The sequence below is a fragment of the Ascaphus truei genome, chromosome 3 (assembly GCF_040206685.1).
Source record: "Ascaphus truei isolate aAscTru1 chromosome 3, aAscTru1.hap1, whole genome shotgun sequence".
NCBI classification, from domain to species: Eukaryota; Metazoa; Chordata; class Amphibia; order Anura; family Ascaphidae; genus Ascaphus; species Ascaphus truei.
The window spans coordinates 79,940,097-79,960,690 of NC_134485.1; the positions used below are offsets into that span (position 1 = coordinate 79,940,097).

The window sequence follows — 20,594 nt, forward strand, 5'->3', positions numbered from 1 at the left end:
ACATGGTACCCCGCCCATTTTTCACTTGCGGGTAATGCAGAGACAGTGGTGGCTGCTGTTGGCACTGTGTGGCCCTCCCCCTCCCCCCCGCTACAACGTGCCAGCGGGAGCATTAACGCTACAACTGTACAGTGCAGAATGCACCGGCCATGATATATACAAATATACTGTAATACAACCACATTAAGCATAGTAGGCATGCATGTATATCTTTATTTATATATTGCCATCCAGGTACATTGCGCTTCACAGCGTTAATACGCATCACAATAATATAACACAGTGGGAATAAGCGCTTCACACATGAAAGTAACAATAGGAAAGGGAGTCCCTGGCCTGAAGAGCTTACAATCTATGTGGTAAGTGGGGAGAATTTACAGAGACAGTAGGAGGGTGTCCTGGTGTGTCTGCAAGGGGCCAAGATCAGTCCATACGGGATGTATAGCATCAGCCAGCGGTGCATGGTTGAACTAGATGTGTGTTCAAGACTAGCTGGAAAATGAATATAGTAAGTACCTCTCTGTGTGCAACACACAGAATGAATATAATGAAGAGTTGGCAGCTCCATCTCTGGTTGGTCACAAACAAGCTATGTCGTCTGCATATCCTGTTTATGTCACCTGTCCCCATGTGTAATATAATAACCTTCCTTCACTGTAAATCCTGCCTGTTTCTGGCCCAGCAGGCATTTACTTGCAGCCTCTCTAAATTATCTCTCTGAAACTTTGGAGTAGATTCAAAACCCCTGCGTTGGAAGTTCAATTCAAGAAGGAATAAGAAACGGTGCTTTCGAATGTAATGCGGCCTGGTATTGCAAATAACCTCCTATGTAAAAGGCAAGATGAAATAACATACTTTTGAGTGACCAGATTTGCAAGTATGAATAATAGTGAATAAAAACAGAACTTTTGGGGGAAATAAAAACCTTCAAATGTTGCTAAATGATTCTAAAGAATTCAGATGTATACACTAGTCATGCAAATAGTACTTGCTCATTACATATACTGTACAGTAGTATTTTAAAGCCAAACCCCAATTATAAGTATCAGGTGCAATCTATAATCATTGGAGAGAGCATTGTGCCTGTAATTGACTTCTCCTGAAGTAAGACAGCTCTGCATCTTTAGGGGATCAAAGTTGAGTGCATTCTTAATTGCAATGGTCACTTTAAGGACAATTATGCTCTTTTTAGCAATTTGCTCTGTAGTTTATCATTTTCATGTTCTTCTCAAGGTATCTGTGACTGCCCGGGAAGACGTCCCTTCTTTTGGGCCTTCTCTGCCAAACCCAACAGTATTTCAAAAAGTAAGTACCTGTACAGTATTTACCTATCCAAAAGTACACCCTATAGAAGAAAAACATTCAACATCGTATGTGTTTTTTTTTTTAATAAATCAGTTCTGTAGTATTAAATAATACTTACTGCATTTTTGTTTTGTTTTCCAACTCTTCATGCCATTTTTTAGTGAGTTTGAATGTACTAAGAATCCTTTGGTTGCTATAGCGCTGTCCTCTCCCCAGCAGTGGAATAGCATTTGCAACAGATGATTACAGACAGGAAAATGATGCAGTGTTCCCAGCAGGAGACTATCTCAGTTGAAAGCTGCAACAATAGACATTGTTACCCGAAGTAATATGTATTGTAGCTGTTGCATTTCGCTGACTGAAGGATTAATTCACTTTCAGCAATTTGTTTAGCCCCCCAAAACAAGATATCCACCAATCGATCAAAGGCATTCAGATCGTTCGCCAGCTTAGGTAATTAGTTAATTAAAGGTGAGCAAGAGCTGCATATATTAAAACCAACAAAAACATTTTTTTATATAAAAGGGCAGCGAGGAATGCTGCTTTAAGTTCAGTATCTCAGAAGGCGTGGAGCATGCAGGCTTTAAACTACTTGATCTTGTTGAGCAATCTACTTAGTGCACAGTAACCTCAAAGGTTATTTGGGCACGCCAGTTGTGCAAACACTAAAATGTTTTCCAGTGTATATAAATGATAATGGATTCTTTATGGATTACTTATTGAATTAATTGTATTTGCTTGTGACTACCAGTGGCTTGTATTCTCTTACTGTTTGCTGTACTGAGCACCAGTCTGTTTTCTTTTAAAGAAGGTTTTTAGTTCTAAACCAGCAGTGCGCAAACTGGGGGTCGCGACCCCCAGGGGGGGGCGCAAGACTGCCTGCGGGGTGGGGCGCATGGTTTACAGAGGCCCTGCGCGCTTCCCGAAGGCACTTAAATTAAGTGCCGGGGAAGCTGCAGGGCCTCTGTAAACCTTTACTTACCTTGGCTCCACACGCGGCGCTATGGCAACGCGGCGTCATGACGCCGGAGCCGAGGTAAGTGGGGGTGAGGGAGGGGGATGCGGGGTTGAGGTGACCGCCAGCAGGGGGGCGCAGGGGAAAAAGTTTGCGCCCCCCTGTTCTAAACCAATGTTTTCCACGGCTAGTTACTAACAACAATGCAGTGTTCTTTTAACTCTACCACTTGTTTGAAATGGCTGGCAGTGCACAAGCCATAACAATAACATATTTGTGTTCTATAGTAGCTGTTGGAAATATAAGGTCTGTACTTGTCAGTAGGGCAATAGAAATTGTATTCCAGGATTTCTGTCCAGTGTGTGCCCTGCTGTGGTAGGTTGCTCAATTACACCTGGATCCCTGCCAGGCATTTCTAAAGTCTTATTGTTAGAAAGAAAAATATAAAGCACCATCCAAAACGTTCTCTGGTATTCCGTCCCCCTTATTATGGGCTCCATATACTGTACACAGCCCCACATATATTGGGTACCTTGTCTGCATAAACATGTGATTTTAAGCACATAAAGCGTGTGAATGCCTTGTAGGAAAAAACGTGGAAAACACTGTAGCAAATGTATGTATGTATGTATGTCTTTATTTATATAGCGCCATTAATGTACATAGCGCTTCACAGTAATATATGTGGCAATCATATAAATAACAAATAATATACATAACACATAAAGGGCAGAAGTGCTTCAGACATACAAGTAACATTTAGGAAAAGGAGTCCCTGCTCCAAAGAGCTTACAATCTAAATTTGATAAATTATATACATTGTCCTTTTTTAAAATTTTTGATTTCTTTTTTTTTTGAGCGCTAAATAGGTTTTAAATATGGTACAGGGATCAGTTATGACAAAATCATGTGTGCTTTTCTATAAATACTAATCCATTTCTTAAAAATAATGTATATCTTTATTTATATAGTGCCATCTGTGTACATAGCATTTCACAGCAGTAATACACATTACATAATAATATAACACATAATGGGAATAAGTGCTTCCGACATAAAAGTAACATCAGGAGAAAGTTCCTGCCCCAAAGAGCTTATACTCTAAATCTATAATCTCGGTGAAGTAAAAGAAGCAGCAAAACTAATCACCCATCACATCTGTGGTGTCTTTTGTAAATAAGGTCAAAAGCATTCCTGGTCCATCCAAAAGTAAAGACATTTATTGCATTTCTTTCTACTGAGACACCTGTCAAATGCTGCTATTAGATGCCTACTGGTGACTCAGAAAACAGAGCAGGTCATGACCAATAAAATGAACAAATGTATCCGCTCAGCCCATTTCTGGGAACTCTGCAGGGAACAGCCCAACATTTGGAAGGAAAACGAGTGCCAGCTTTTCATAGTCAAAATATTAGTCACCGTTTTCCCCAAGCTGTCATCAATGCGTCAGCATGTCAGCTAAGATGCCCAGGGCCCCAGCCAGCCCTGGAGAGATGAAAGAGATGGAATGAAATCTGAATACCAAATGTGTTCATTATTCCTCTCTTTTGTTAATACCTGTGGGCCCTGTTGATATATGTCACAAAGCATCTTAATAGATATTTAATTTCAGAACTACATCATGTTCTTATGTGTTTCACATCAAGCTGTGTACCTCAGTGCTTTATGATGGAGGTGTGGGTACTATCACTGTGTATTGTCACAATTACTGCTGATTTGGATCCATTATTTTATCATAGAGAAGATAAAACGGAGTTCATTTAAACAAGTACTTATATATACGGTACTGCAGTCAAAAAACATTGAGACGCTGTCTGCATCAACTCCCCTAGCAAACTGCAGCCATAACAAGCCCACAACCAAATTTGCTGTTGGAAATATGGTACATTTATTTGCCACAACTCAGCAGAAAATATATCAAGCCACCAAATAATAAAGGGGATTAAAGGTCTGATTTTTAAGGAAAGACTATCCAAATTATTATTGTTTACATTAGTGTAAACAAGAGTAAATAGTACCCATAGTCCTAAAAAGAGGGCTATGTGTACTATTTACAAGTATATTTCATCCCACAAACGGTACAAGTGACACAGGGTTATCCCTTGAGATTAGAGAAAAGGACATTTCATTAGCAGCAAAGAAAGGCGTTCTTTACAAAATGTGGAATTCATTCATGGAGACTGATGGCAGATGCAATAGATCGCTTCAGAAAAAGGTTACATATCTTTTTAGAAATTAAAAGTATACAGGATATGCCAAATAAGTTAAACATAGTAAGGGTGTTGATCCAGGCAGAAATCTGATTTGAATTACCGGAGTCAAGAAGGAATATGTTTCCCCCTTTATGAGACATAATTGGTAAATATTTCACTAGGGTTTTTTTGTTTGCCTTCTCTAGTTCCATAACTATAAATATAGGATAAATATAAATATCTTGCCGAGTTACAATTGAACAAAGGTTGAATTCAATGGACATATGTCATTTTCAACTGTGTACTATGTAAGTAAGCTGCTTCTGTTATTGAGGATGTGTACTTTCTACTATTAGAAAATATTTTCAGTTTATTTATTTTTTTTAATTTAAACTTTTTATGGCGCTCTGGGTTCCTGTCGGATTTACTTAGGTGGTTCTAAAATAAACCCTTTCATGATAATTTCTTGAACCAAAGTATTATTAACCTACCTCTATCATTATGATACACCCTGGACTACTCAAAAGCCTTGCATTACCTACAGAATGTTGGCGAAGAGCTCTGAAGACAAGCACACCCAGCACCACTCAATTTAACACCTACGGCAAACATTGCAACGTTGTAGCCTGCAAACAATTACTCAACTTTCTATAATATACTATTTCTATTTTATATGGTTACCTTCTTTAGCAGGGGATGTTGAATTCTACCCATGCCCTTCCCTTTCAATTCTGTACTATACCCCTGATAATGCCCTTTTCAAATATCCAAAAGGGCTATCTCTCGCCCATATAAATATTCAAAGCCAGCTGCCCAAACTGGATGAACTAAGAATGGTGCCTTTTGCATAAGCCTAAAGCTATGATTCTCACTGAAACATGGCTAACGCCTTAAAACCCTTGATGCATCTATCTCCATTCAGGGATTCTCATTATTTAGGAAAGATAGGTACGTAAAAGAGAGGAGGAGGGGTGTTAGTTTATATTGAAGACTCCTTACAATTTATGCTGCTAAATTGCCCCCCAGGCCTATCCTTTTGACATCATATTTGGTTAATTTACCTCCCCTTCTCTAAGCTTGTTCTTATTGCTAGTATCTACTGCTGCGCTATAACCCACTACAATCCCTGACTAATATGATTCACTTTCATGGCACAATTTCCTCTCTGAATGTGAAGAGTGAGCTGTTCGTTCTTGGTGATTTCACCCTCAATAGGTTTGACGCTAAAACCAATCAAATCTGGACACAATTCAAGTCACTAAATGTAACTCATTTCCCAACCCACGCGGACAAACCTAACATCTGGCAACCATTCCTTACTCGATTGGATCTTATCCTCTTGTCCCAACAGAATCAAATCCTCTGGTATCCTACCTGACATTTTCTCAGGCCATGCAATAGTGTAATAATAATATAGTGTAAGGAAAATTAAACCACCCAAATCAAGCCCTAAAGTTCTACTCACTTGAACATTTAGAAACTTTAAGCCACAACAATGTCTGGCTGATCTTGCCAACTGCCCTTGGCACAGCATCAACTTGATACAGTACCTTATCCAGATTGTGCACTTGATTATTTCCAGAGTTTTTCAAACTCGGTGATACCCATGCTCCAAAAAGCACAATAAGGGTATGGGGGGCCCACCTTCCGTGGGCTACAACCAACCTTATTGCATGTTACCATTTTAGGGATGCCTTGTGGAAAGATACAATGTACCTGGCACTGCAAAGGATCTTAACTACAGATGCTTGTAGCATACATGCACAAGGCGCACAAGGCAAACAAGACTAGCAAAAGCCCAATTTTACTCTGACAATCGTTATCAAAATACATCAAATCGAGCAAACGCCTGGAAGGTCAGCAACAATATATTCCAGCATCTGAGCCATCAACAACCATCTAATGTCAAAAAGGATTATACTACTTTGACAAATCACAATGGCACTGAAAACGCATTTAATGAATGCTTTGTGGGGTCATACCGCTTACCTCCCTAATCAACTCTAGTTTGTCTTCAGGCCATATCCCACAGAACTGGAAAACTGCTAGAGTTGTCCCAGCCTTCAAAAGTGGAGACAAAAACATTGTCTCCAACTACAGACCAAACTCTCTTTTCCCTATAGAATCCAAAGTCATGGAAAAATGTGTTCACTCCCAATTAGGCGATTACTATAATAAGACAAATTTTCTTAGTCAACTCCAATCTGGCATTTGCACAAACCACTTCACGGTAACTACAGTACCCTCTTAAAAGTTTGAAATGAGATTCAGTATGGTATGGAACTGGACAACTTACTGCTTTAAACTGGCTTCACTCCTACTTCTTAGGTAGATTTCAATATGTATCAATCTAGGACTCTGACCCTTGGATGTCACCTGTGGGGTCCCGCAAAGTTCTATTCTGGGACCCCTACTCTTTTCAGTCTTCATTAATGATCTAACTACAGCTTGTAAGGCAGCTACAATGCACATTTATGCGGATGACACAATCTTATATGCAAGCAGCCCTAGCCTCTCTGACCTTGAAAATGTACTTCAATCTGATTTTTCAAGACTTCAATACTGGATTTTCCAAAGCAAACTAGAACTATGGTATTTGGGACTAAGGCTAAACTTCTAAAGCTACCAATGACAGAGCTACAGATCAGAACCAACTCTAACACCATTCTTGCCCGTGTCACTAGTTTGAAATATCTGGGCATACAGTATGGCTTGACTGTGTAAACATAAAAATAGGGGAGCACAGGTCAGTTTGTATGACACAAGATGAATGTTACAGATTATACTTGAGGAGACAGTGATTTAAAAGCAGGTATTTATTACACATAAAATATCAAAGAACTATTAAACTTGTTCCGCCGGCGACAGCACTCTCCGAGTTCACTATGGAACTGCCTTCCCCCTTGTACTGCGTTCGGTATTTGCTGCTGGAACGCAGATCCTCCGAAGAAGTACGGTGTCCGCCGATGCTCAAAATACTAGACAGAGCGGATTCTGATGAGGCAAAAGGATCTGCGAAATGCGTAGCCGGCAGAATAGGTTTAAAATGTAACTTTTTTATATTTTATTTTAAATAAATAGCTGCTTTTAAATCTCCTCGTTGTGCTTGTCGGTCTGAGGGATTGTGTGTAAGCCATGAGAGGTAAGAGGAGAGGAGTCACTTGAGAAAGACCTATTTAGGTCGAAACGTTGTGTGGCACAAATAAATTAGCATTATAATCAAAACCGTATTGCGTTGGATCCTTCTTTTCCTGAGTAAGCCAGGAGAGGACAGACGTGATACGAATGTAAAAGTTGTACATTGAACATGAATACATTATATATAATACACATGCTGTAATCGAACCCAGGACCTTTCATATGCTAGTACCAATTCCCTACCTGCTAAGCCACAGGATTGGTGTGATAATACAGACTATAAATATACTTAACATCTACAGCACAGTGCAGTAGACTGCACTGTGTACTATATGTTAAGTTTGTTTTTAGAGTATGTGACATCACACAAACCCTGTGGCTTGCAGGTAGGGAATTAGTACTTAGGATATGAAAGGTCCTGGGTTTGATTCCTGCATGTGTATTATATAAAATGTATTCATGTTCAATTCCCACATGGTGTGTGTGTGTGTGTGTGTGTGTCCGTTAGCAATAAAGCATTGAATTTTTAAATAAAAAAATTGAGATGTTTTTAAATCGGGAGCCACGCTCAGACCGCGTTATAAGCGGATCGCACTATAGCGGGGTTGAGCTGTACATGTTTTTTCATGGAAAACATGTCACTTCTTTGTTGGCCAAACCACATACCGTACTTCATTGTGAAATACAGTATTTCACTTTCAAATAGTCTTTATGTAAGGATATTGAGCTCAGTTAAGGACACTTGCTGCTTTCCAATGCTGGACAAGATTTCAAGTCAATCCAAATGAATGGAACAAAAATCTTGCCCAACACCGAAAGTGCTTTACAGCATATTTAATAGGATTCTTCCGTTGTTTGCCAGGAATGGAAAAGGTGAAACAAAATAAACTTACAGTCGTGAGGCTCTGCCAGTATTTTGAGGCCTCTTAACTATGATCAACAATCAACATTGTGAGTTTTCTGTTTATAAAATTCAGCCATGACCACTGTAACTTGCACACATCAGAAGCAATATCTATCCATCACTCTGTTAAATGTATTGCTTTGGGGCACACAATATTTATTAAATTCTCCCAGTTAATAACTCAAGTCAAGCAAATAAATAGCACCATATTTATCAAAAACAAGGAATCAAAAAGCGATTGGAGATTTCAATTTGATAAATCTGGTGCAATTCTTTTGCACTCATTTTTAAGCCATTAGACTTTGAGACTTTTGGCTTTGTTGTATATACCCTTTGTTGTATGATGTAATAGTAAACTCGTCTAAATTTGAAAGCCTGTTAAAGCAGCAGTTAAAGCAATATCTTACATGTGTTTTTTGTAAATACAGTAAATCAGTTCTGTACTATGAGAAAATACTTGTACAGTAGCATTTAAAAAAAAAATTGTAAGACATTTTTAAGGTTTCTAACATAGGAAGCATTTCCAAAATGGCAGCCCCTTCCCGTTCTGAGGCTCTGGCTCTTGAGCCCCGCCCTCTCTCCAACAGTGACCAATTGTATCTAGTAACTGCCCATTCAATCATATTCTAGGAATTACATTGCCCAAAATGCTGTGCAAGAACTGAATTAAATAACCCAGAGCAAGCGATCGATTACAGGAGAACGGATCGATCTGCAGCTTAGCTAATCACTTGTCAGTCAGTGTGCAGATTCTATTGATGCACATATTGAATGGGGAAAAAATATATATATATATTTATATATATATATATATTAAAACGGCAGCTGGAACTGCAGCTTTAAACATATCTACATTTTTTACGCAAATAGTATATATATTAGCGAAAGTGATTCCTGAATGAGTGATTTTACGTTATTTATCTTATGCCAAAATATTCTAGTCAAAAGGTATTTAAAAAAATATTTTCTCTTAAGTGCCTTAACAAGCAATTCTAATGTGATGTGTGTCCTGCACTTGATCTAATACTTTCTTAGCTGTCAGAATGAATTATTAATCCAAAAGGCTTTACATAAAGGGTTCAAACCCGGCTCGTGTGTATCTTCTCTTTCGCAGAATTCAGAGTTCCGTGAATTTTTGTTGACCAAGCTCATCAATGCTGAGCATGCATGCTGCAAGTCAGACAAGTTTGCAAAACTTGAGGTAAGATACTCACTAGATAAAAAAGGAACATATACTCACCTAGCAGGGAAATGCGTATATGTCAATGAGTTGAGGAATTTACAAAAAAAAATGCTACATTTATAGCAAACTCTTCATAGTCGCCCTGACGATTAGGCCAGTGCACTACAGTATATATGAGATCTTGGGGACCTACTGTGTGTGACAGATACTGTATGGATACTGGCAGTAAAATGAAAACTATTATTCTATGACATAACTTTATAGTGTATGACCACTGAAACTGTGGTGCAATACAAAGCATTTGTTAATCAGTCAATAAGTTACATTTCTGACATGAGCAATAAGTTGATTACATAAATGGTCTAACTGAGCCTAGTAACATAATGTTTCTTGAAGGATCGGACACGGGCCGCCCTCCTGGACAACCTTCATGACGACCTTCATGTGTATACGCAGGCCATGCTTGGCCTCGGCCCCGAGGAAGACAAGCTGGAGAATGGAGGGCATGGAGGATTCCTAGAGTCCTTTAAGGTGAGAGAGTAGAAAGATGCTCACAGATCATTAACAATGATGCTACATGTGATAGTCGCAAAGCATTCAGTACAACCAGGAATAAGTGATTAAAATCTTACTTAAAGACTACTATATAAGCAGTGCAGTGGAAAACAAACAGAGATAGTAGCACAAAATATCACTACCAATGTAGCAGCCATTTTTGCACTCTTTAACGCTTTACGAGTGTAACGGGTATTCACCCCCCCCCAATCGCAGATATAGTGTGGGGTGCAAGGGAACATACAAGGTTACCATAGGTGTGGTGCATTACCTGTTGGCTCGCAGGAGGGCTGAGCTTCCGCCACGGGGAACCAGGGGCAATTATACTAGGGGTACTCACTCACAACGATGCAGCGCCTCCACCTGCGATGGCTCCCACCAGAGGGGGAGTGGTTCCTCGCAGGACAATCAATAATACCATACACAGTATATATATATTAACTGGTGACTTTACTAACAGACAAGACAACATAGAATAACAGGTGTCCCTCTCACGAGGAGACACTAACTGCGACGTCTCGCAGGACGCTTCCCCAACACCAGGTGATCCCACCCAGTGTCCAAAGAACCCCACCCAATGTCCCGTACTCTTGCAGAGAGAGTCAATGGATGACTGCGCAGTCACTATTTATACTAAGGGCCCGTTGGTGCACTTGTGTATTAGATAGTACCTGCCGAGCACTCCCGTGCTCGGATCTCCAACTGCGTCACAAAGGATCAGTCGTGTGATGGTTCCGTCTGATCCCACACCGGACTCCTTGCACGCGGACTGCCAGTGCGGTCCCAACCTGGAAACCGTCTCTTAGGACCCCAACTTGGATCCAAACCTCTTAGCAGGAACCGCAGCGTCCGCTGTGTCCCTATCTAAGCTACCCTGCTGTGGCAGGATCCCTAACCTAGGACCTGTCCCTACAGCACTAAGTGACACGCGCTATACTATAGGCCGTCCCTACAGCACAGCAACCTGAAATGGCTTTGGGGGAAACTCCTAGGGGCCTATACGGGTAGCCTATCTTATGCAGGGGTCCTTGACACCCTGCACCCGCACTACCTCCTCCCGAACTACCCAAGTCCCCTCAGCCTCACTGTTACCTAACGGGTCCCAGCACCTACAGCAGCAAGCTGTAGCTCACTGGATGCTGGCAGCCAACGTGCTGCGCAACAAGGTGCCTGCCTGTCAGACCTCACAGCACTGACAGCCGTGACTCTGACAAGGCAGCACTATACTAAGGGCAGCGTCCCTATCTTGGGCCTCCCTCAGCACTTACCCACTAACCTAGTGGGAAGTTGGGGCCTACCTGGGGTGTGGGTACCTATATGGGTGCAGGAGCTGCACTCGCTCCCCGCACCCTTCCTTCCCTCACAGCTCCCTGACTCCAACTCACTTAACTGATAACTATCAGCGCATGCAGCAACACCCTGCAACTTAACACTAAGTCTGCTGCTGCCTTTCTTCCCTGCTGTTCCACAGCTCCCACTAATGCAAGTGACAGGGTCCCTAACCTGAGGGCTGTCCCTGGCAACACTCACTTTACCGGGGAGCTGAGCTATCTCAGGCCCTGGGGATACTGGCCTAGTACAGGGAGTCCCTGACTCCTGTACCCTACCTCCTTCCCTGGGCTGCTCCGGTCTCCGACTGACTAGCGTGCTCCAACTGACAAAAACCCTGTCTGCACACAACATTGTTGCAACTCTGCAGCATGAGAAGCTGCCAGCTCTATTGGCTTCAATGCTGCCTGTGACAAGGGTGAAAGTGCAGTCCCCAGAGGCTGCTGGGAATTGTAGTCCTTGGCAAAGCGCTTTTCTATGGGGACCGCGTGCGCGATCTTTCTTGCGCATGGACGAAGCTCGCGCCATAACCAAGAGGGCGGGGCCCGCCGGGAGAAGTCGCCGTCCCCTTCCTCCACTGCCACAGGGGTAAGGCAGGGGGCAAAGGAAAATCAGGGGAACCGGGGGTGACCCCTTACACGAGATTATGGATAACACAATTTTCTGCATTCCGTTTGGCACACATTATAACTCTTGTGAGCCACTCTGAAAAATGGCGTTGTTTGTTTCCCAATGAATCGTGTTAATGGGGGCAATAACAGCTGCGGCATCTGTACATTTGGTACATTCAAAATGTATGTACAGTATTTGGTTAAGCAAATGGGGTGAAAGATGAAATGTAAGGGAATTATTGTAACATGATGGATGACACAGTGGCTAGCGTTAATGATGCAGGCTACTGAAATGCTTCCTTGAGGAGGGGATTGTTCAATTGAGAATTGAGAACCGGTGCTAATTTATGGTAAAATTAGCACTAACCCCAGGCAGTACCATCTTCAATTAATCCCTATCGCCAAATGCCTGCAATTTAATTGTTGGTGTCTGAGGCACTGGGAAATAACATGACTCACTCAAAGACTACATGAAGTTGGTACTTTTTCTCCCCCCATGACACACATGTATTAAGGATAAGACACTTTGCCAGCTCACTCGAGCGCACAACAGCAAACTCTTACTCGTTACTTAAATCTCAGATCAGGTTTTCCTCTTTCAATATCAGTGTTGTTACAAGATGCCACTCTTTTGTCCCTTATGGGCAGCAATTATAGGAAGACTGGTTTAAAGACATGAGAAGCACAAGGAAATGCTTTAAGGTAAGTGAGTGCAAAACAGGCAAATGAGGCAGACCAAAGGCTGGCCATGGTATACACCTAGGTACACCATCTATATCTGTATACAATTTGCAGTGGTCCAACAGTGCATTTGGTTAATACAAAACCTTGGGTTAATGATTAAAATAAGCTATGTCCCTATTAAACGTGAATATATATACTAGTCCTTTCATAATCCAGCATGCCATGGCCAGATGGCATGTTTAGATACCGGGAACACTACCAAGACTGACATTTAATGTGGATGGAAACAGCTGTACAATGGTTAATTAAATGGAATTGGTCTGATTTCAGCATTATTTAAATTTTCAAACCCAATCATGGAGTTTGATCAGCATTTAAACTCTTGGTAGCTAGTGTCATTTTGGCAGATGAGAGTTGGCAAGGCTGTCTGCTGAGGCGTTTGACTGCTATTCGCAAACTACACATTCCTTTAATTGCTTAGGATTGCAATCCGCCTTCTAAGGTCACTTTCAATTACATGCTCCTTTGTGACAAGCAGGGTGTTAACGATCAGTACATTTTTCACAAGACCACAAAAAAAGATACTGTGTGCGCCATCAACTGAGGCACACAAATTTAACCATCATATGATGTTATTATGCCAATTTGCACATGCAAAGTACATATTGCCGGCCCAGTTTTTTGTGTACTTAGGTTAGCTCTTCAGTCTGAACAATTAATTTGAATGTGTACCAAACATACTGAATTATATCTCATGTTTATTTATAATATTTTGCATATATTCACAAAGCTGTGCTTTTCAAAGGAAATGCCAACACTACTAGGCTCGGCACATGCTAGTTAGTGTTTAAATATCGTGGCATGTAAACATACCCGTGAATAAATGAAACAATGTTGTATTAAATAATATGTCATATATTGCATTTTCTGTATGCTGTAAATGTTAAAAATGCCAGATATGTATAGTGCAGAGTAGCCATTTCTATTGAACTGTATAATGGCTAAACAGGCATAGCAAATTTTCTAATGATTAGGTTTGTTCCTGCGGCTCAAACATATATCAACTTTAATTAATTACGGAGATTTAAGTACTGTAACTACTTAGTGACAGAGAGTCAGCTACAGTATAATTGGATGGTATTGCAAAGCCAATGTCAGGTTTGGTTGGTTGTAATCAGAAATATTTCTCACTAATGATTCACACTGCATCTGCCATGCAAAATAAAAAAAAAATTGTTGTGTTGATATCAATCATTGCAATGATTCTCGACTCCAACTATTGGTGAAAGAAGGATAATATTATAAAAACAGCTTATGGATACTCATCAATTATTACAATTATTATAGAAGTTATTATTCATTTTAAAGGTGCTACCATATTTTGAGCAACCAACCAACTGTTCAATTGCTTTGAGAGATAATATAACATATACAAAATACTTTTAAGGCAAAATTTCAGGGAGCGCAGATAACCGGTAGGTACATAAAAGAAAAGAAAAAACACAAAATAGTGCAATGCTGTCTGATATCAGGAGCAAGTATTGAAACTGCATGAAAAATGTTCACTCACATAGACCAAAAATAAAACTAGCCAGTAATAACAGGGGAAGTCTTGTAAAGTAGATCTCACTGGGGACTGGACTTCAGAACAATAAATCCATCTATGTCCCACGTATTCTCAAAACGCATTAAAAAAAAACAGATGGACAGGATGGTGTAGAAAGTCACAGTATAATTAAAATAAACAGGGTAAAAAATGGCAACTTACATAGTAGCCCAATGTAAAGGCATTGTACGAATCGCAGCTTGAAGGTATCCGGCGATAGAGGTGAAAGTTCAGCGGATGGTAAGGCTTCTGCACCGGAGCTGATGCGCTCTCAGCTCCTTGCGATGACTCTGTAGCTGGCACTTCCGCGTTCCAGATCTCACGTGTTCGGCATCCACACATGATGACGTCGACCCTCGGAAACTCCTCACTAGATTGCCTGCAATCGGGACTCTGAAGTGCTGGTTACAGTCATCGCAAGGAGCTGACAGCGCATCAGCTCCGTTGTAGAAGCCTTGCCATCCGCGGGACTTTCACCTCTATAGCGAGTCGATAGATTGTCGAGCAGCATTGTACTGGTTGCGTGGTTTATTTCATTTGTATTCTTTACTGCATTGATTGTTTATTTTCAATTTTTTTCCCACAGCAATTAGTACGTTTTTATTTGGGTTTACACCGTTACGGGAGCGCCGGGTGAATATCTGTTCACTTACTGTATACAAAATACTGTCAAATCTTCATTTGCTGACATGATCTTGACAAGCGTCTGTTTGTTTTCTAGAGAGCGATTCGAGTTCGCAGCCATTCTATGGAAACCATGGTGGGAAGTCAAAAAAAGCACCAGCCAGGAGGTATTTCTGGGAGCCTGAGTGGAGGCATCGTACATACAAGTGCAGAAATCACCAAGACCACTTTCTCTGTGAGCATTACAGGTCTATCTAATTGTTCTGTGCTGCATTGGTCTCGCTCATAAGCAGTGCAGCCTTTCCATATTTGTCTTTGCAGCTGCACATGGTGGCCTCATTGGAGCCAGGATCAGTATCCTCGGCAGTTATATCAAAGGAAGCTAATTAAATTAACACATAATTAGACTAAAAAAAGAATGTGAGTTAAGTAGCACTCCACTATAATAGATTATGTCAGCAGACAAATTACTGATCTGGTGCACGGAAACAGAGAGGGACCCCATGCCCCCTCAGAGCAATAACTAATAGCTATGATGGTTCCCAGCACTCAATACGAAAAAAACAATCAAAGGCATTAATAAAGAACTAACAATGATGTATTGAAAAAAAAAATTGGCATTGCTTAAGCCAACCATATTAAAGGCTAGGAGAGAGTCTTACATGGAAACAAGGGCTGCACAAAAAGTCACAAGTCTGGAGAGTGAGGGAGGTGGGGGAAATAAGTAGGGAACAACAACCGTGGGGGTTAAAGAAAGGGAGGGTAAACAAGGAAGGGAGAGAAATGAATGACGTATAACATCCGCTCAGGTAAAGGTGATGTGATATAGGGGGGGCAACGACCGTTTCGGGGACCAAAATTCCACTTCTTCAGGCCCGTTCCCACAAACTGAAATAGACTGTGGTACTTCCTTTTATAATATCCCTCCACCTAAACAACCCTCAAACAATCAACGTGATGACAGAAGTCAAATAATGCATAAATTATTAAGTAAGTCAGGGAAACGTGCAAATCCCTAAGTGCAAGCTAAAGTAAACTGACACTGGTCTTCTGTCAGTTAACAGGACTAATTTATCTTAATAAAGCACAGAACTGTACAAAAAGACTATATAGAGAAAGTCCCCAGAGTCAGCATAAATTTATACATTCTCATGTTAATCCTCAATTTCAGTCAAATGCACTGCTCCACAGATAAAGCTAAAGACAAACTTACACTAATGTCCTCATAGCTGAAAGAATAATCTCTCTAATAGCACACTCCTACACAGATACTCTATAGAAAAGTCTGAACTGTATTGAGTCTGGGAGGGAAGGGTAAACAATACAAATCCTCCAATTGTGCTGCACGTCAGTATTGATGGCTGTGCTCTCCTCAAGGGTTCCTGCATTATTTGACTTCTGTCATCACGTTGATTGTTTGAGGGTTGTTTAGGTGGAGGGATATTATAAAGGGATGTACCACAGACTTTCAGTTTGTGGGAACGGGCCTGAAGAAGGGGAATTTTGGTCCCCGAAACGGTCGTTGCCCCCCTATATCATATCACCTTTACCTGAGCGGATGTTATACGTCATTCATTTCTCTCACTTCCTTGTTTACCCTCCCTTTCCCCCCCCCCCCCCCCCACGGTTTTTGTTCCCTACGTATTTCCCCCACCTCCCTCCCTCTCCAGACTTGTGACTTTCTGTGCAGAGCTTGTTTCCATGTAAGAATCTCTCCTAGCCTTTAATAGGGTTGGCTTATGTAATGCAAACATTTGTTTTTTTCAGTACATCATTGTTAATTCTTTATTGATGCCTTTGATTGTTTTTTTTGTATTGAGTGCTGGGAACCATCATATCTATTACATAATTAGACTAGTTAATATTTTTCTGTAAGCAAGCAATGTATGTGGAACAAAAGAATTAACACGTGGATCTATGGCAGCAGAAGTAGGGTCAAATGTCAGCTGACTTGTAGGGCAATAAGACCAAGAACCAAAGCTACACGTGACATACAGTAACATAGTAAAGCAGCATTTCAAGCTTGAAGGAGCAATCCCCCTAATTTGTACTCAGCCGTTACTGAAAATTCACTTGTAGCAATGTACTGTATATTAACAGTAACCTCAGGTTTATACAATTATGGGAGAGTTACCCTTCGACATATTTTTAAGTCATATGCCAAGTTGGTATTCATGTTTTAGCTACTAATTCTGGGCCAATGGTGCATACAAATGAATACAATGCTATCTTTATTGGTATAGTTCTGAACGCATTGGTATGCACAAAGCCCCATAAAGCTTGCACTCCTATTTTGGAGCTAAAGTAAATTGCCCATGGACAAGTAGCTTAAAATGGGATGTAAGGCATTCTCACCCACTTCTAAATCCACCTTGAGACCAATCCATCTACCATTCTTAGGCTATGCTTATAGTGCCGGCGATGTCAGGCTGCGGTCGCTGGAAAAATCAAATTGAGATGACTTCCAGCGATCGCGACCAAGCCATCGCTCCGTCGCGCTTATAGTAAGTATAGTACCTGGTCTGAGGAAAGGACCAAGGGTCCAGAAACGTTACCTGTATTGATTCTGATGTACAAATACATTTAGTCTTTTGACACATCCAAATCTTTTCTATTTTTCTATTTACTACCATAATATAAATTGCATATTTTAAGTATAATATAAGAGTTATGCAGGAGATTGGAAGGGGATTGATCCTTGTATTATTGTTTTATGACTCAAGCCCTAAACGTCCACTCACTAGAACATTTAGAAACTTTAACCCACAACTGTTTCTGGCTGATCTTACCAACTGACCTTGGTGCAGAAGCAACCTGATACCTAACCTTGAGTCTGCGCTTGATTATTTTCCACACAACTCTGTGATACCCATGCTCCACTACACAGATTAAGAGTATGGGGGGGCCCACCTTCCGTGAGTTACAACCAACCTTATTGCACTTTTCAATTTCAGGGATGCCATGTGGAAAAGATACAAAGTAACTGGCACTACCAAGCATCTTAACTACAGATGCCGCGGAATACATGCTCATGGCAAATAAGACTAGCAAAAGCCTAATATTACTCTGAAAATCTTAACAAAAATACTTAAAATCCAACAAACTTCTGTAAGGTCATCAGCAATATATTCCAGCCTTCTATCCATCAACATGCATCTAATATCAAAAAGGACGATAATACTTTGACAAATCCCACTGACATTGCAAACGCATTCAATTACTACTTTGTGGGGTGTGCTACTTCCCTACTAGCACAACCCTAACTACAATCATGAAGCTCAACCTGTGAGATCTCCTATAGCTACACCCCTTCCCAACAGTGCTTACAATTTTCAATGTGTCCCAGTATGTGAAGAATAGATTAAACAGGTGCTTCTAACATTGAAACTAAACAGCCACTTTGGACCTGACACTCAAAGTTCATATGGCTCTGTACCCCAGTCATTGCCATATAGTTTACTGTACCTACCTAAATCAACTCTATTTTGTCTTCAGACTATAACTCACAGGCCTTGAAAACTGCTAGAGTTGTACCAGTCTTCAAAAATGGGGACAAGAATATAGAACTACTGGCCAATCTATCTTCTACCAATACTATCCAAAGTCATGGAAATATGTGTCCACTTCCAAACAAGCGATTACTGTACAATACCGAGACAAATTTCCCTAGCCAACTCCAATCTGACTTTCACCCAAATCACTCCATGGCAACTACTCTCTTAAAAGTTTGCAATGAGATCCCGTGTGGAATAGAACTATGACAACTCACTGGTGCAATATTCCTAGATTTTGCAAAGGCTTTTGATAATGTTGACCATGTTATCTTTTTAAACAAACTTCAGTGCTTTGTAATAGGGGATCATGCTTTAAACTGGTTTCACTAATACCTATTGAGTAGGTCCCAATATGAGTCTATCTCGAGATCTAACTCTAACCCCTTGGATACCACCTGGTGGGTCCCGCAAGACTCTGTTTTGGGACCTCTAATCTTTTCCGTCTTCATTAACAATCTATCTAAAGCTTGTAAGGCAGCTTCAAAGCACGTGTACAGTATGCAGATACTTTTATCGTGCACTTCACATCTGTAACAACCTACCAGAGACTCTCAAAACCGCCTCCAGTTTAAGTAATTCCACGAATTCAGCTGTCTTACATTTGAATCTTGTCTGTAACTGCTGCATATGCCCAAAATCATTTATTACATCAAACAGTCCATGAAATGTCTGTACTGTATATTGAATGTATAACCTCTATTCATTTGATGTAACCATGCATTGTCACCATAACTCTGTGCCCGGGACATACTTGAAAATGAGATGTAACTCTCAATATACTATTTCCTGGTTAAAAAATGTTTTAATAAATAATACAAATTACACTCTGCATCCTTGAATTAGAGTTAACATAAACATATGTTAAAGGGGCTGCTAGTAGTAAAACTAATTAACTAAAACATTTAAAAGTTGCATGTCACCTTTTTGAATGTCCCTTACCTTCTTAAAAGCATTCCGTTCTATCACTATAATATTATATTATAAGCCCACTGCATAATACATGAAAACATTATGAGTAGCACTAGTACTAGTATCAGATACAACAGAATATTTTAAATACCAGTAATTCAATATTTCCCAAAATGTCATGCACAAAAATTAAATTAAATGGATTAAACTTGTGAGATTGAATTAATAAGATATTTTTTCTTCCTTAAAAATTTATTTTTACAGCCGCCTGCAGTAGTAACTAAGACGCAGTCCAAGAGCCCCATAAAACGGAGGTCCGGTCTCTTCCCTCGCCTGCACACAGGAACAGAATCCCAGCCCGAAATTCGGACTCGATGGTAAATATCACACAGAGCTACTGTACAGAGATTTATTTCATCCTCACAAATACTTATTCCATTTCCATTCTTTTTATAAATTCTCTATATCAGAAAGGTTACAAAATGACCCTAGATTGTTTTGAAGTTGAGGCAGTCCTTGCTTTTAAATATTTTTTTCTGTACAGAAATAAATGGCTATGAACAGCAGAGAGAGAATTTAAAATACAGGACTGTCCCAGTGTCCCGGAATAACAAGCCACAGAATGTATGTAGGTCCCATAAGTAGCCCCATCTGTAGTAGTAGTAGAGCAGAGGCGAGGATAGGCAGAAATAATTTCGGGGCATAGGTAGGACATAGGTTTACTTATTACATAAAATATTCGATTATACTGGAAAGTTGAACTGCATGCAAGTGAGTATAAATTTACTTAACAATTAATGCAATTATGCTTTAAGTCATCTTCCATGCTCACGTTCTCTTACCACTATAATTAAAGGCTTCTATTCAATATGCGATGAAGCCATCTTACCCTTACTTGGGAAGATTTCATCTTCATTCAATTGATTGAAGTGAAAATCTTCTCAATTAAGGGGAAGATTATCCATGAATAAGGGCCAAAGAAATGCCAATGATAAGAAAGTAAAATGTAAGATAATAGGAAGGTAATGTACTACAATGCAGTATG

At 40.3% G+C, this 20,594-nt stretch overlaps 1 protein-coding gene across 17 annotated transcripts in view; it reads left to right on the forward strand.

Moving 5' to 3' along the window:
- Positions 1-20,594, forward strand: part of RAP1GAP2 (RAP1 GTPase activating protein 2) — a 693,938-nt gene that overhangs the window by 644,065 nt on the left and 29,279 nt on the right. For all 17 annotated transcript variants that reach the window (XR_012800437.1, XR_012800436.1, XM_075594386.1 and 14 more), the window contains 5 exons: positions 1,234-1,305; positions 9,609-9,695; positions 10,074-10,208; positions 15,184-15,321; positions 19,814-19,926. Coding sequence is in view for 15 of the 17 variants with exons in the window: in XM_075594386.1 (XP_075450501.1) it covers positions 1,234-1,305; positions 9,609-9,695; positions 10,074-10,208; positions 15,184-15,321; positions 19,814-19,926 (545 nt within the window). In the remaining 2 variants the exon portion in view is untranslated. The remainder of the gene's footprint in view (positions 1-1,233; positions 1,306-9,608; positions 9,696-10,073; positions 10,209-15,183; positions 15,322-19,813; positions 19,927-20,594) is intronic.